At 48.8% G+C, this 15599-nt stretch overlaps 8 protein-coding genes across 8 annotated transcripts; 3 read left to right on the forward strand and 5 right to left on the reverse strand.

The window, feature by feature from the left end:
- Positions 1 to 527: 527 nt before the first annotated feature.
- On the forward strand, positions 528 to 2333 carry HO173_005562 (uncharacterized protein; the record flags this gene model as incomplete). The annotated part of the gene is made up of 10 exons (XM_037307477.1): positions 528 to 583; positions 660 to 793; positions 913 to 1114; positions 1190 to 1277; positions 1389 to 1526; positions 1656 to 1698; positions 1754 to 1799; positions 1925 to 2045; positions 2160 to 2221; positions 2285 to 2333. The coding sequence occupies 10 exons, from the start codon at positions 528 to 530 to the stop codon at positions 2331 to 2333; spliced, it is 939 nt and encodes a 312-aa protein (XP_037165659.1).
- Positions 2334 to 2863: 530 nt separating this feature from the next.
- HO173_005563 (uncharacterized protein) lies at positions 2864 to 3037 on the forward strand (the record flags this gene model as incomplete). The annotated part of the gene is made up of 1 exon (XM_037307478.1): positions 2864 to 3037. One exon carries the CDS (start codon positions 2864 to 2866, stop codon positions 3035 to 3037), a length of 174 nt encoding a protein of 57 aa, XP_037165660.1.
- An 806-nt stretch (positions 3038 to 3843) lies between these two features.
- On the reverse strand, positions 3844 to 5442 carry HO173_005564 (uncharacterized protein; the record flags this gene model as incomplete). The annotated part of the gene is made up of 1 exon (XM_037307479.1): positions 3844 to 5442. The coding sequence occupies one exon, from the start codon at positions 5440 to 5442 to the stop codon at positions 3844 to 3846; it is 1599 nt and encodes a 532-aa protein (XP_037165661.1).
- Positions 5443 to 7820: 2378 nt separating this feature from the next.
- HO173_005565 (uncharacterized protein) lies at positions 7821 to 8596 on the reverse strand (the record flags this gene model as incomplete). Its single annotated transcript, XM_037307480.1, has 2 exons — positions 7821 to 8295; positions 8580 to 8596. The coding sequence occupies 2 exons, from the start codon at positions 8594 to 8596 to the stop codon at positions 7821 to 7823; spliced, it is 492 nt and encodes a 163-aa protein (XP_037165662.1).
- Positions 8597 to 8873: 277 nt separating this feature from the next.
- HO173_005566 (uncharacterized protein) lies at positions 8874 to 9881 on the reverse strand (the record flags this gene model as incomplete). The annotated part of the gene is made up of 2 exons (XM_037307481.1): positions 8874 to 9239; positions 9321 to 9881. 2 exons carry the CDS (start codon positions 9879 to 9881, stop codon positions 8874 to 8876), a joined length of 927 nt encoding a protein of 308 aa, XP_037165663.1.
- Positions 9882 to 10690: 809 nt separating this feature from the next.
- HO173_005567 (uncharacterized protein) lies at positions 10691 to 13485 on the forward strand (the record flags this gene model as incomplete). Its single annotated transcript, XM_037307482.1, has 3 exons — positions 10691 to 10699; positions 10871 to 11860; positions 11911 to 13485. 3 exons carry the CDS (start codon positions 10691 to 10693, stop codon positions 13483 to 13485), a joined length of 2574 nt encoding a protein of 857 aa, XP_037165664.1.
- Positions 13486 to 14239: 754 nt separating this feature from the next.
- HO173_005568 (uncharacterized protein) lies at positions 14240 to 14719 on the reverse strand (the record flags this gene model as incomplete). Its single annotated transcript, XM_037307483.1, has 1 exon — positions 14240 to 14719. One exon carries the CDS (start codon positions 14717 to 14719, stop codon positions 14240 to 14242), a length of 480 nt encoding a protein of 159 aa, XP_037165665.1.
- A 47-nt stretch (positions 14720 to 14766) lies between these two features.
- Positions 14767 to 14991, reverse strand: HO173_005569 (uncharacterized protein; the record flags this gene model as incomplete). Its single annotated transcript, XM_037307484.1, has 1 exon — positions 14767 to 14991. One exon carries the CDS (start codon positions 14989 to 14991, stop codon positions 14767 to 14769), a length of 225 nt encoding a protein of 74 aa, XP_037165666.1.
- Between the last annotated feature and the right edge of the window lie 608 nt (positions 14992 to 15599).

Here is a 15599-nt window from a genome sequence, read left to right on the forward strand (position 1 = left end):
AAAAAAAAAAAAAAAAAAAAAAAAAAAAAAAAAAAAAAAAAAAAAAAAAAATAAAAAAAAAAAAAAAAAAAAAAAAAAAAAAAAAAAAAAAAAAAAAAAAAAAAAAAAAAAAAAAAAAAAAAAAAAAAAAAAAAAAAAAAAAAAAAAAAAAAAAAAAAAAAAAAAAAAAAAAAAAAAAAAAAAAAAAAAAAAAAAAAAAAAAAAAAAAAAAAAAAAAAAAAAAAAAAAAAAAAAAAAAAAAAAAAAAAAAAAAAAAAAAAAAAAAAAAAAAAAAAAAAAAAAAAAAAAAAAAAAAAAAAAAAAAAAAAAAAAAAAAAAAAAAAAAAAAAAAAAAAAAAAAAAAAAAAAAAAAAAAAAAAAACAAAAAAAAAAAAAAAAAAAAAAAAAAAAAAAAAAAAAAAAAAAAAAAAAAAAAAAAATATAAAAAAAAAAAAAATAATAAAAAAAAAAAAAAAAATAAACTCTCCGGCGGTTCATCGTACTCAGAGGCATCTAAAGAAGATCCAGGTAGTTAGAGGACCGCCAAAATGTCGTCTCAAGCGGTGATGTCGATTGACCTGAAGTCCCTAAAGCTGGTCGCGAGGTACCTTTCCCTGCGCTTCAAAATTATTATTGCGTATCCCTTTGATGTTTCTCAGAAGTCTAATATCCGGACACAGTGGTAAAGTAAGAGAGATATACCAGATCGACAAGTCTACTCTCCTCATGGTCGTCACGGATAGAGTATCTGCATATGACGAGATCCTCTCTAGTGGAATCCCCGATAAAGGAGCTATCTTGTGTCAGATGTCAGGTACTCCCAAGAATCTTCCTAGCCATGCCTTTTCACCCTCCATTTACCCCCCGCGTCCCCCGCCACCGTCGGACTGTTAATTAATACCTTTCAGAAGTCGCTAATCCAAATGCCTGTAGCGTATTGGTTCACTCTTCTCGGCGCCCAAATGCCGAATTTCAGACACCATGTTCTGAGCCTTCAGCCACCGTCCGGCTGCCAAATCGTGTCTCTTTCGGAGAGAGCAACCTTACGAGGTCGATGTATGCAGATCCAGGCCCTAAAGGTGTTTCCTATCGAGGTCATCGTTCGGGGCTACCTTACAGGGTCTGCATGGGATGAGTCAGTCTAGCCACGTCTTCTAATTAAGCTTCTGTCGCAGCTTCCCATTTTCTAACCTAGTTATTGTTTGTATAGATACAAAAAGTCTTCAACAGTTCACGGTATTCCGCAGCCGGCGGGGCTGCAACGCTGTCAGGCGTTCCCGGGGGGGCCGATCTACACAGTAAGTCTACTTCTGGATCGCATTTACTCCCGCGAGTATCTCAAGAGCAGGTCCTTCGTATCTTACTTTCGAGCACTCCTATGCGGGAAGACTGAGACGAACATTTAACAGCCGTCCACGAAAGCGCCCCAAGGTTTTCACGACGAGAATATTTCGCCCGAGGAGGCAAGAAGGATTGTGGGCGAAAAGTGGGCTGGGGAGATTGAAAATCTTGCCCTCAGTATCTACAAGACCGCTCATTCATTCGCTGTAAGTAACTTTGAGCGCCATAACTTCCCGGCCATGTCTTAGGGCATCGACAAAAGAACACATTCCCCAGAACTCGAATTCATGCTCTTGAGCTCTCCTTCATAGGCGGACCTAACTCCCGTTGTCCAGATGGAGAGGGGCATCATCATCGCCGATACCAAGATGGAAATCGGTGGCTTCTTCTCTTTCCCAATATGCATTGTTATTTTGCTAATGAGATGACATAGCCCTCGACGAGAAGAAAGACGAGATAGTTGTAGTAGACGAGCTGTTGTAGGTCTCACATCTCAATATCTCCTCTCCTCTGCGCATAGAATATAGTCTGCGACCGACGAACTGCTCCTGAAAATGATTCCGACCGGTCGTCTACGAGAAGTGCTGACGTCTGAATGCGATAGGACTCCTGACAGCTCGCGTTTTTGGCCAGCGCCGGTCCGTGTGGGCGAAGAGCAACCAAGCTTTGATAAGCAGCACATTCGTGATTACTTAAAAGCCCACGGCCTGGTGGGAAAGCCCGGCGTAAGTCACCCTCATGGGTTTACTGCAGCTCCCAGGACAAGGCTATCTTGAACCTCCATCAAGTTCAGTACACTCCGCTCCTCTCAAGACATACTGACAATTTTTTTTCTCTAGGTAGAGCTACCCGAGCACATTGTTACTGAGACGACAAATGCATATAGGGAGGTTTTTAGAAGGTAGGTTACGGATTTCATCTGGGTCTATCTACCCGCGATGCTAATTACTATCCCGCACCGTAGGCTTACCAGCCAAACCCTTGAACAGGCTATGGAAGCGTTGGGGGATTGACTTATGGCAATCCTCAAGGTACTTGGGAGTCAGGAGGCGCCTATCAAATGAAGAGATCTTTCAAATGAGTAGGAGAGAAGAGCTAGAGGGTAACAGAATGGACTTCTTATTGTTACGGTTCTTCTTAGAATTATAGAGCGGGCAGTAGCAAGGAGAATATAGTAATAGTTTTACGAAGAGACCGGTCGTTTCGAAACCCCGCCATTTGAGCTGACCGATATAGATCTTGGAGTCCGCATCAATCCCCAACACGAACCTGAGAGAAAGCCTGATGTGATTTTGGGGCATTGCATTCGATAAGGGGTGGAACAAAATTCCATGTTGGAAGCAATGCCTTTCTCGTTCCGCAACGACTCCAACATATCTAACACCACAGCATTCCCAAAAGACTTCGTTTCGAATCCTTTTCGGGCTTTACCAAGACTCTCCGCAGTCGCAAGCAGGACCGTTGCTTTCAGGACGACCACGTAAATGGACCTCAAAGAGTTGACCGAGATATTGTAAGACCATTGCGGCAGTGGCCCGCCCTGATGCGGTCGCAAGGTGACAACGATTGCAATTCAGGCCAAGACAAAAACGAAACGGGCGCCAATTTCGAGCCACCAGTTCCTGAGGAAGTGAGCGCGGCGTCGCATGGGGACAACGTTGGTGGGAGAATCATGGGCGTGTTGTTCTGGGACTGCTTGCCTTGTGGCTATGGGTAAAAGTTACTGGGTCGGCAGACGAGCTTCGGGACTGGGGCTTCTACCGACCGCGGTGTCGCCACGGGAAGGTCCTTTGTGTTTGTGTTCAGAAGACTTCTTCGGCCAATGACGACGTTCCTTGCGAGGTGGAGCTAATGCTCGGTCCATGGTTTCTCATTCGCAGACGATACCGCACGAATACGACTCGGCGGCTACAAGAACAATGTTGCTCGCCTGCATCCTCTTGGTTCAAAGTTAGATAACCGCTTTTCTTTTCTCACCAATTTGTTTGCACGAGAGTGAAGAACATCGACGAAGCGAAGAAATGGGGCCGACGCTGCTTTTGTAGATCGCCGCATTTTTGATCGTCGCGCTGTACGAGGCGGAGTGTTGAGAAGGATGCGCGGAAATGTGGGAGGTAACAAGTATCTGTATATCACTTTCCTCTGCCTGCACGCTCTTTCGATTGCTTTATGTGAGCCCTAATCGGTTGAGAGATGGCCATCCAATGCATATAAATTGTGCAGAGACGCCATTGGAGCTCTGATGTATACTAATCGTGCACATGCATAGGCTAGTCTGAACTGAGGACTGAGCATGTAGGTAGGATAGTGGGGAAAGTCCTCGTTGGGTACATTGGTCTGCTACGCAGAGGTTCCGACCGGCTGGCTGAACTTCGACCACGAGCAGCGCCCGTTCCTCGCTAAACTCGGGAAATGTCGAGCGTGAATTGTGCCTCTGGAGGATTATGTAATGGATATGTGACGAGAGAATGCCAAAGAACTTGATGTGTTGATAGGTTGCATAGTATATACAAAGCACGCCGGCTATGGCTCAGCATCTCTCATATCGCTCTTGAACCTCTCCATACATCTCTGCTTCGTCTCCTTCCAGTCCACATGCGGCCTGGGATAGCCTAACTTCTCAAATTCTGCTTTAGGTAGTCTATCGTGAGGAGAGAAGACAGCCTTTCCCTCCACGCCTCTCAACTCGGGAACCCACCTTCTGATGTAATCACCATGGGGATCGTTCTTCTCTGCCTGACTGACAGGGTTGAAAACCGTATAGCTCGGTTCCCAGCCTTGCGTGTTGTTGCACAGATCCCAATCCACGAGTGTTTCGGCAAAGTAGCGCTCACCGCGGCGGTAGTTGATCAGGAGGTTGCAGTATAGGTAGGACGAGACATTCATGCGGAGACGGTTGTGCATGTAGGCTTCGTGGTTGAGCTGGCGCATTCCAGCATCGATGAAGGGGACGCCTGTCTTGCCCTCATACCATTTCTTCCACCCATCTTCATCGTCTTCCCATTGTACGAAGTCGAATTTGAGATTCTGCGGCAGATTCATACTATTGTGCGGTATCACAACCATCATCTGTCTGTATAGCTCTCGGAAGACGATCTCGCGAACCCAAGAATAGACACCTGGGCTGGCTCCCTTTTCGCTGAAGTCGGCGCTATTGCTGTTGTAGGAGCGGAGGGCGGAAAGGGCTTCCCGGACGCTGACGGTACCAGAGGAGAAGTAAGCGGACATGCGAGAGGAGGAGTCTTTGGAGGGGTCGCTGCGAGTTTTCGCATAATTTTCGATTTGCTTGTGGATGAAGTGGTTTAGACGGTCAATGCCTGCGGCGTGGCCGGCTGGCCAAAGTTTTCGAATTCTTTTCTTTGTCTCATCCGAGTCGAATTGCTTATTCTCGGGTACTGGTGGAACATCATGCGAGGCACCTTTGACGTCTGGCATCGAAGCGTTCCTTTCGGGACCGGGTACAGTGTCGAGTAGCTCTGGAGACTCTTTGACCAATCCAAGCCAGATGCGATGATAGGGCGAGAAGACCTTCATGGGCCCTCCACTGCCCGTCTTCACTTCTCCCGGTACCACAACGGTTTGGTCGTGATATAGCGAGAACTGGACACTGTTCCCTATGTCCTTGAACGCCTTGATGTCTCTTCGAAGCTCATCCACCTCGTATTCAAAATTCGCAAAGACATGTGAGGCATCATTCTTTTTGAGGAAGTTGACAATGGTAGGTACGATCTCTTTGCGCCCTTCGGCGGTCGCGAAGACGAGGGGTATGTGGAGTTCTTTCAGCTCTGCTTGCATCAGTCCAAGTGTCTGGAGGATGAGGTCGCTCCTTGCAGGACTTGTTCCATGCCATTGGAACTCCTCGGCGCAATAAACGTAAACGCAGACGAGGGGCTTCGATTTCTGCTTGGCCAGCAAGGAAGCATTGTGGAGAGCTTTGTTGTCGTGGATGCGTAAATCTTTGCTCCTAAACCAGTGGATGACATTCTCCACATGGTCAATTGAATCCTGGGAGTCAAGATGTCGGAGAAGCTCGTTGAAGGGTGTATCCGCATCGATCTGCTTGGCGCGTTTCGTAGAGGGATGCTGCAGCTCTGGGTGCTCTTCGGCTTCGTGCTTGACCATGTTTGATCAATCGATGGATGCTAGCAATTTGATCGTATATCCTTCGTCGGTTATATAAAGTAGGAAGGAAATCGGTGAGAGCGTAGAATGAGCGAAGATGCAACGCGAAGCAGGGGCGCGTTTGGCATGGAAAATGATGCAGATCTAGGAATGATGACATCACCAGACGTCTGCTAGAGTACCCAGATCTCAGACGCGCTAGCTCAGCCCTATTCTGTAGATGCGACAGAATTCCACTTATTGACATTTACCCCACAATAGGTAATGTACATGTATTTCAACTGAGTGACGATGGAATGTCATCCTGGACAGCGAGCTCAAGTTTGTGTGTCTGCAATATATACACCATGAAAACGCAACTTATCCATCATGCCTCGGAAGTGCGGCCGTCTCCGACTAGAGTACGAGTACCTTGAATTTCGCCATATAAACTCTTCAGAAGGTTTCTTGCATTTGTAATTCCATCACCTCATAACAGGACAGGTTTGTTGTCGCATCATCCCATCTTGCTTCTCCACAACACAGCGACCCTCTCTGCTATCCAGCGACATTTCTCATCATTATGCTTAGACCAGTGGTCTTGTGCGGATGACAGACACTTTCGCATTTTCATGGTCATGCCAGGCTTTCCAACCACCTGTCCAGTCTCGACGCACCCTCATCAAACCAGGTAGAGCATTCTGGTGGCGTCTCGGAAGCTCGGACTATTGTTTTCGGGCCTCACCCGCAGATCTCGTGGAGGACGTGCTTCTCTGTTGAGAAAGCGCAGTCGTAGCGCGCGATGGATGGTGACTAACACTCATCGACCTTGTAGGGTTTTCAAGGATATGGAATACTGCATAGATGTTCTCTGAAAATTGGGAAATGTTGACAGGTTTGACTTGTTTGCCAACCGCCATTTCACGTTTCATTATCACCGACGAAGAGCCCTGTCATAGGCTAGTCTCAACGATTTCGATCGTCCGTAGTAGGCTCAAGACCTTAGACTATAGGGTCTACTCGTTGCGTGGTCGCTGTTGCCATCGTGATCTAGACTGGTACCCTATTCCCTGCTTGTACATGCTCTTCCCCTTTGGTGGCTGGTGTCTGACTTGCTGGTATTCTTGCTTACAGAAATATCATTTGTCCCCTATCGAGGAGTGTCACACTCTAGTCAGCGACCACTAATACATCCGCATCAGTCTTTACAAGAAGTCCCATATATTCGATATACTCGTACGTGGCCGCTCCGTTCAATGGGTTTCAGCAATAGTGGGATTTGTGCCCCTTTTGAGTATAAACGTGACCATTCCCGACTCACCACTTTTCGCCGCCGAACACAACTCACTCACACCTTCAATTTCAACAGTTTGCTGAGGTTGGCACCAGCTTCACCCAAGATCGCCGAGGTCTGACTGTCTTTTGAGTTTAGGTTGGTACTCCAGAGCGTGCGTACGCCGCCATTCTTACAGTTTCCCTCTTCATCTTCTGAGCTGAGCAGAAACCTGACAATTAGCTCACTCCTGCGCCGAGTGACTCGAGGGAGAGGTCATTGCCCTGCATTGCCTCGTGCATCGAAATTCATGGGGAGGTTCAGGAGACGCTGTGCTATGTTTTGTCATGCGGAGAAGTTATCCTTTTTCTTTACGGTCAAGAGGCAGTTGTGGTTTCTGGATTTTATGTCATCTCCTTGATTGCCTGCAATGAATCGAACCTTATCTACGTCACCACCGTCAGTATTCAGCAGCAATGGTACTTGAGTTCTCAGTGTTAGCGATCGCTATTCGGCCGCCGTGATGCGAGCTTTCGCGGCAATGCTTTCGCCAGCAGCATTCCAGTCTCGTTCGGTGACCAGACAATCAACTCTCTGCCATGTCCATGGCGCAGGTCAAAACAGGCAACGCTGGCTACCAGGATCTCGACCGACCTCTCGTATCCCCTTTCTAGAGCAGGTGCCAGGGCCATCTTGCCATCTCCTTCGCGGCATCAATATTAGTGGTCTCTTTAGCAGCAGCGAGGCGATCTTTGCGGTCTCATTGGAGCAGCGAGATGAGGAGCTGTGACTTCAACGACTTGACTGGTTTTGAGCCGTGGTAGACGAGTCCTACGACCGACAGTGTCCCAATACACCAACGCCAATCTAAAATGGCCCCGATATTTCATTGATCTTAAACTTCGCCGCCAATGCGTCACCAACGCTGTTATAGTCGCCCATGTATCGGGCAGCGCAGCATGCAACTCTTACTGGCTTGCAAGTGAGGCGACAGTCAGGCCGCTGTTGATCTGATTCGTGGGAAAAGGCGGAGTGTTAGAATCAAAGGGATGGGCTCTAGATGCTACGATTTGGGTAAGATGTAGCAAGTTGGGAACGACCAAACGCATGCCGTATCGGCCTTTACCTATCCAGGAACCAATCGCGGTTCTCTAGACTCAATCTTCCTCCCCACTACCACACCCTTAGGAGGCATCACCGACTCGCCTCCCGCCAACCTGAACCCAACATCACAGATCCTACCATGATCGCCCGTCCTCTCCCAACCCTGCCACGCCCACCTCCTCGCGAACCCTCTCTCCACCGCATCCGTCTCCCTCGCGGCGAACTCTGCGACAAAGTCCCACGGTATCGGCTCCTTGCTGCAGCCGAACGCGAGCCTGACGTCCCCGGCTCCGACGGCTACTTGATCGAGCTCGGGCCGGGATGCCCAGGTGTTGAGGGCGTTGTCCCGGACTTGGGAGTAGAGTCGGCAGGCTGGGGCGAGGGGGTAGGATGGCGAAGAGGGCGCCGTAGCTTGTGAAGAGTATTGACCAGTGGGGGAGCGGGAGGTGTTGGCGGCTGACGGAAGGAGGGCGCGGGCTGTGGGAGGACGAGGATGACTACGGAGTTAGATTGGGAGGGTCTGAATGTAGCGGGTGTGTTGGTTGGGTTTGGTGGGTATGGGCTCGCACAAGCAAATGCACTGACGATAGCGAAAATAAGAGTGAAGTGAAAAGGGATGCGGAAATGCATGTCAGCGATGTGGATGGCATTTTGAGATCTTGGGCAAAAGAAGATGCAACATTCCTCTGCTGTGGGACAGCATACGCATTTCGTATAGACGCGGCCTTTGGCATTGCAGTGGATTTGATTCACGATGCGATACAAGCGAAGTCAGGCTCACGAACCCGGATCCGCCATGGTTGTTGCTGTGACCTAAGTTGGATTATTCCTCCTTGGCTAGTGAATACAATAGTTAGATTTCATCAACGCTTTGGGGTATCGTACTATGCTGAAGCCATGCACTTCGCCATGCAATGATGTCCCAAACTACGCAAGTCGATGTAGATTCCATCCTTACCTTTCCGTCGCTATGCTATATCATTGAATCCACAATAATGCCCTTAGGTTCCGTAATGCATGGTCATGATGTCGTATTTCGTCGTACGCCTAGTCTCTTGGGAGAGTATGCATCCCCTCAAAGGCTTTCCCTCAACCTGGGCGACGCTTCTTCTTCGAAGCTGCTCTTGTACCAGTCTCGCGGTATGATATTGCATCTCTTGATCGTAGCGTCCAAGGCAGGACATGCGGAGCCTGAGGGCCTCTCAAGTGTATATTCTTTTGCCTTCTCGTCTTCTTTGTGGTGGTCTTCGAGACCCTCGAAGTATTGATTCGCGGCCCTAGTGCGCTTTCGGTGACAAGATGCGGCCTGTCCTTTGGTATTGGATCGGTCATTTGCCTTGGTGGTCTTGTGCCAAAGGACGCTTGAGTCGAACTTGTCTCTTCCACCTCTTGTTCCTTCGCCGCTAATGTATGCTTTCGCCTGTTGGGAGCTTTGGAAATGCTATTGGGATTGTCATCGGGGGCAAGCTGCGGTAGCTTGAGATCGCTTCTTAGGGTGGTGCGACGGACTCTTTGTGACGACCTGTTGAAAGGATCTAGCGGCAGTAGGCTTGCGTTTCTTGATTCCGGCAGCAGTAGCTAGCAAGACACCATCTGATTGCGGAGGTGATGGCGACTGGATTGGGCTTAAGAATAGAGCCTGTGCGTGTCCTTTCTCTGCCTCTCCCCTTTGCTCCTGCTCAATCCGCTTCTCGTACAGTTCCTGTAACTTTTGTATCTCATCCAACCAGCTTGTTGCTTTGGAACGCCAATGCGCGGAATCGTGTCCACAGATCATGGACCCATCTGGATCTTCCCTCAGAAGCACGCGCCCGCCGTAGAAACGCTTCAAAGATTCTGCAGCCTCCTCAGCGCCCTCGGCTGCTTCTCTGTAGTCGTCAGGATCAGGGATCGACCAATGAGGGGTTCGCTGACTCTCTGGTGTTTGCCTTTCCGGGGTCACAGAGAACTGTCGATAGAAGTCTTCCCGAGGAAAAGGGTTCTTCTCAAGACCCTTGGTGACCAGTTGAACCTGACAGAACGAAGGAAAACCATTGATAGTACTGTTGGGCTGAGATATAGGTTCGTAATCAGAGTCGGACATCTGGGAGCATGGTGATCGATGTGTTGCTGATTGATTAGAAGATGCTTGCAAGATAGGGCTGAGTCTCGGTTTGCTTCGGCTTCGGATATGAGTAATGACTACTCGTATTCACTAAGATTTGAGATTTGTTCTTTACAATTTATCGTTCCACAACATTGTAATTAAAAACCCGAAAAAAACCCTTAGAGAGCATAAAATGCGATTTTGTTTATAATCGGGGTAACACTGTTAATATTTACATGATAGTGTAATAAATCTCGACGGCTGTATTCTAATACACTATTATATAACTTTATCGACTTAAGCCTAATTGTAATAACTCATAAATTTTGAGAAATTATATTTTACGCTCTCTTAATTCCTTTTTCTACTTTTTAATAATATAGTTGTGGAGTGATAAATTATAAGGATTAGACTTTGAAGATTGCAAATCTACTTTAGTGAATAAAGTACGAGTCGGCGACGTCTGGCTACTAGGACGATTCGCCTTAACGCTTTCTACTTCCAACAAAGACCTGGATCTGTAATGTCAGAGTACCTTAATGAAAGCGAAGAGCGATATAAATACCATTGAGCCTACATTGAACCGCAAATGACCACTGGGTGACCACCAAGTATTCACTCAAAGAAATGGTATCACAGGAGAGCCTGGCATTTGCCTGTACCCAGACGCAATGGTAATTGGTTCTATCCTACCCGATGATCCTCAACCTAACAATCATGCCCGGATCCCATTTGTTCAAATATGTGTTCTCGTTCTTCCCGTTTATTCTATCTTATTAGTTTCGCTTCGGGGCTAGTGTATAAATATGCGCAGGGTCGGTTACCCTATTGGTGTTGTCTTGTGTCACAAGTTGTTATATCACCCTTACTCCTTCTCCCTTCTCCCTTCTCCCTTCTTCCTTCTTCCTCCCTTCTAACTTCTCCATTTTCTACATCTTGACATTCTCCTCCATCAGCATTGTACAATGACGCTCACTAACCTGGAGTCACTCATCGCTATCGTCACACCCAAGGATAGACGCGCCGAAGAAGCCTTCGGCTATCCAGAGAACGCCAGTCGCCGCTGGACAGATCATGTCCTCACCGACCACAGAGATACTGAACTACTGATCACCAGACGAGCTAGCAAAGCAGCAGCAGCATGGCCTACACCCGCTGTCCACCTACACTTGCATCTCACCCTCAGACCCAAGAACTTGCTGAAGGGATTCATATTTGGCACCGATGAAAATACCTGCGATGTTCTCTTACAAAGATCAAGGGCCAGCGGTATTAGCGGTAATCATTTCTCGATTCAAATCGATTGGGATTCCGGCAGCCCAATGCTTTCCTGTCTGTCAGAGAGGGGTATTAGGCTCAAGGAAGAGAGCACTGGAAAATATGTGCGCACTCTGTTCCGAGATGACGGGGAGACCGTTCCGTCGGGCGCCACTCTCCTTGTCGAAGTCATCGACCGTTTCGAGTTGACCATATGTTGTCCAGAAAGAGGAAGACTACAACCTGTGTATAATGAGAACCTCCAGGACTATTATCGAAAATACAAAGATGCCGTGCCTGACGTGAGCAATATGTTTCTCGATCGACCGGACATGACACCATTCATCTTGCACCGTTGCATAGGCTTGAACGGAGGAGAGTACTACACAACCCAGAGAATGATAACAGGTGATGCTGAGTACGACGAGAAGGTCTTCCTTTACCATGCCAAGATCAGGCCAGCGGCTGACGAGATTGGGAGAATTTCCGGCCCAGAGCCGGAGCCCATCTCACAAGCAAGTGGGAAGCAAGCAGAAAGACGCCCTATACGACCAAATACGACCCGGTCACAAAACAATGTTGAGGGGTCCAACACTGCGATAGAACCGTTTCTCGACAACGCGAAGAGCCAAGTTTGTATAGTGAAACACTTTCGAGACAAGCAAGGCGTCTGCAGCGTAACCCCGTTGAAGGCACAGAGATGGAATCGGCTACAACACGTAAGCTCCCATCCACGTCAAGTAAAATTCCTCGACACTTACATGCATAGTTGAACATCCTAAGAGTCTTCGATATCATCTTAGAGGGGACAGCATTCTTGGTCGTCAACGAATATTTCCTTCATATCACGTTGGATTCAATACTACGAGATGCCGCTACGCTGAGCTTGGAAGAGTCTGGATTTATCATAGGGCAAATGCTTGATGGCCTGAACTATTTGCATGAGCAGGGGTGGGTCCACGGAAACGTCGATCCACGCAGTATATTGGTAGTGACGAGATATCCCCTGCTCATCAAGCTGGCAGATACTGCCCTCTCCGCAATGGCGAACCTTGGAAAACCGGAAGGGTACCATGACCTCTATGCTTCTCAAAGAATTTCAGCAGAGTTCGACCAATATCCCAGTGATATCTGGTCCGCTGGCGTTGTGGGACTACACCTTGTCCACGGCAGACTCCCAGAGCGCGCCACCTACACTTTGTCTAGCCGTGCACAATATGTTCAGCAGTTGGTGATCTACATCACAGCTCGGAGCCGGCAACAGCTCCTTAATGATGGGCTACGCTTCCTCAAGACGGTAATGAAGGCTAGAATCAAGGACCGGCCAACAGCAAAAGACCTGCTCAAAGATCCATGGATCCAGAAGACAAGGCACTACCAAGCCCTTCAATCACGAGTAACGCGGCTCGCCACTCCCCAAGGATTGCGTCACACAAGTGCGGGACCGTCTAATTCTTTCAATAGACAAAGCGCTGCCGGCCCTTCGAATCATTCAATTGTCGGGGAATATGCACCAGGATCCCACTACAGGAGCGTGGGCCCATCCTACAACGTTGATAGGCAAGGCTCCGTCAATCCTTCGAAGCCTATCGACTGTGAGGAATACGTCCCAGGATCCCGCCATACAAGCGTGGGACCTTCCGGCAAAGGACCGTCCACCAATCTCAGCAGGCAGAGTTCAACCGACCCGACCATTCGAGCTTTACTGGAGTCGCGTCCCTACCCAGGAGACGATTACAACGACTTCGAAAGCGAGAATCGAAGCACAACATCACGAAACAGCCGCTTTACTGCCAACTCGCTCGCTCGATTGGCCCGTGCGCCCACACCATCCGAATCTGACGACAATAAGAGTGCGCCAGTGGGACAACGCTCCTTGCGCTCGCAATCTCGCAGCAACGGAGGCAGATCTCCAGCCATCCAAAGCGAACACGCATCAACAGCATCACAAAGCAGCCGCTTCACTGCCAATCCGCTTGCTCGAGAGCCCCATCTCACGCGTATACCATATGACTCTGAAGACGAGTCAGGCATGCCAGGCTCCTTGCGCTCGCAGCCTCGCAATAGTGGACGTAGATCCCCGGCCGAACATAACAAACATGGTGGGCCGGGCCCCTTGCGCTCCCAACCTCGCAGTGGTCGGGGGAAATCCCCACTGAGTGACTGGGCAACGGGCACATTTGGACGAGTAGAGGGTCAGGGAGAGGCCGTGATCGAAGAGGATAGTGGCGAGGAAACAGCGACGGATGAGCGCCGTGGGCGGGTTACAAAGAAGCCGCGCAGGGATGCAGTCGTCCCTCCGCTGGAGAGGAACCTGAGGTGGCGCGGAAATGGCAGGCGTTGAGAGCCAGCGAGTGTCTTTGTAGTAGAGTAAAGGGCTGCAGATAGGAGAAGTGGATAGCAATTTGAGCAGGATTAGGTAGATATCAATGGCGTCTAGCCCATCAGTGCTCCATCTCCTACACCGTGAAGCCATCATTGTAACCCCGCCGCCATCCTGTTTCCCCCACCATCAACCTACGCAACCTCCTTCTTCCTATACAACTTCCTAGCCAATACTGTGGCAGGTGTATTAGCTGAGTTTGGTGTGTATGGATTTACGTACGCAAGTGCGCTGACGATGGCAAAAAAAGGACATGGAGAATGAAAGGGAGATGCATGGCAGCGAGGTGAATGGCATTCTGAGATAGGCAACAGAGAAACGAGACATTCCGTTGCGATGGAACAGCGAGCGAAAACATTCACACCTGTTATTTGCGCTTGTTATGGACACGCCTTGCTGGCGGATTTATTCCCATGACACGACGCAATCAAGATGCTCGTAGTGCTGTTGATCTACTTACCTACTTTGTCAGTGCTTGATGATGCTTACATAGCTAGTGAAGATGACGGAGGAGTAACAGCCGTGCCCTTGGGTATCATCCTTTGTCCTTGCCATGCAGCCAGTATTCGCCAGTCCCGAATTTGCTCGGACCACTTACATATATGAAGCTCTCTACATGCCATAAATCCGTCGCTATGCTATACCATCATGTTTTCGTAGATGTCCATTAGAGTTCATTGTCATGGATCATACACTTCGGCCGTGCGCTCATTTTCTACGAAGTCGGGACTTTCTTTGGAAGGGTTTCTTCTTGTCTTGGCAACGTCTGTTCTCGGTAGTTACCGTCGTGTCGGTCTCGCGATATGATGTTAAACTTCTTGATCGTAACTTCCACGGCAACGTGTGCTGAGCCAACGGAGCCTTTGGTGACAGGACATTTCGTTTCGGTCCCTCCATTGCCTTGGTTCTGGAAATCTTTGACAATTTCCTTTCTGGGGCTTTTGTGCTCTTGGTGGTAGGTGCAGGCTCCTGCTTCGGTTGGAGTGTTGCTAAATTCATCTCCGCTGCCTTGTTGTACGGCTGGTTTGATCCAAACCCTCCTCCTCGTGGCCTTCAACTTCGGTACGTGTACGCTTCTGGCCCTTTGTAAGGGTGGAAAGGTAGTCGGATTCGTGTTCAGGTGTGGGTTGTAACGGCCTTTGCGATGGTCCTGCCTGGACATCCGACGGACGTGTACTGATCTCAGGCGACTCATCACTAATGGCAGTGTTTGTCTTCGGATTTTGTGCGACGCCCGGAACGCTACCGTTCGAGGGTGGTGGAGACAGCGATTGCAGTGGGCTCGAAAGCATTGCTAGGGCATTTACCTTCCTCTGCTTCTCCCTCCAACTCCTGCTTCTTCCTTTTGCCCAATTCTTTCACAAGTATCCACATCTTCCCTTGCCAGTGTTTGTTGGCTTGTGATGACCAGTAGTCTGGGCCTTCCTCAAGGACTCCATGTTGCTCTGTTTCCCATTTCCTAAGCATGACCCGTCCAGCGTAGAATTGTTTAAGAGTAAAGACGTTCTACCGCCTTTCTTTCATAATGCGGACCTCATTGCAAGCGATATCAATCTTTCGAGCCTAGCTCAGGCCGCCCATCTCGACCTGAATCATGCATCTTTCCGCGATAGATTGGGTCAACAATTAGTCTGAGACCGGACCGAGGATACCAACCTGACCGAAGCTGCAATGGTAAGCCGTGCCGACCAGTCAGTGCCCCGATCGACCGGGTATGGTACTGTATCCCAGCCTGATGCAAGACGGCGGATTGCTCTTACGCAGTCACAACTGTCGGGCCAATATCCATAGATGGAAAGGCTGCGGTTAGCGCCCCTTGTGACACTTCCAGCACGAGATTGCTTGCGATAACACGACCGAGCTTTGACCGTGGGAGTTTGCCGCGGGGGAGAGCATTTGAGGAATGTCAGGCACGGGAGGCGTATGTAAAGGTGGTATGGCAGGAGCTGGAATCTCAGCTCTAGGCTCTGTCTGCGTTGATGCCCGAACCACTTATCAATTTGACGTTGGAGCTATTGAGTTAATCCACGAGCGATCTACAATATAGAAGAGAGGGTCTTGGAAATGTTTGCGCT

The sequence above is a fragment of the Letharia columbiana genome, assembly GCF_014066305.1.
Source record: "Letharia columbiana isolate WasteWater2 chromosome Unknown Sc0000015_s1, whole genome shotgun sequence".
NCBI lineage: Eukaryota > Fungi > Ascomycota > Lecanoromycetes > Lecanorales > Parmeliaceae > Letharia > Letharia columbiana.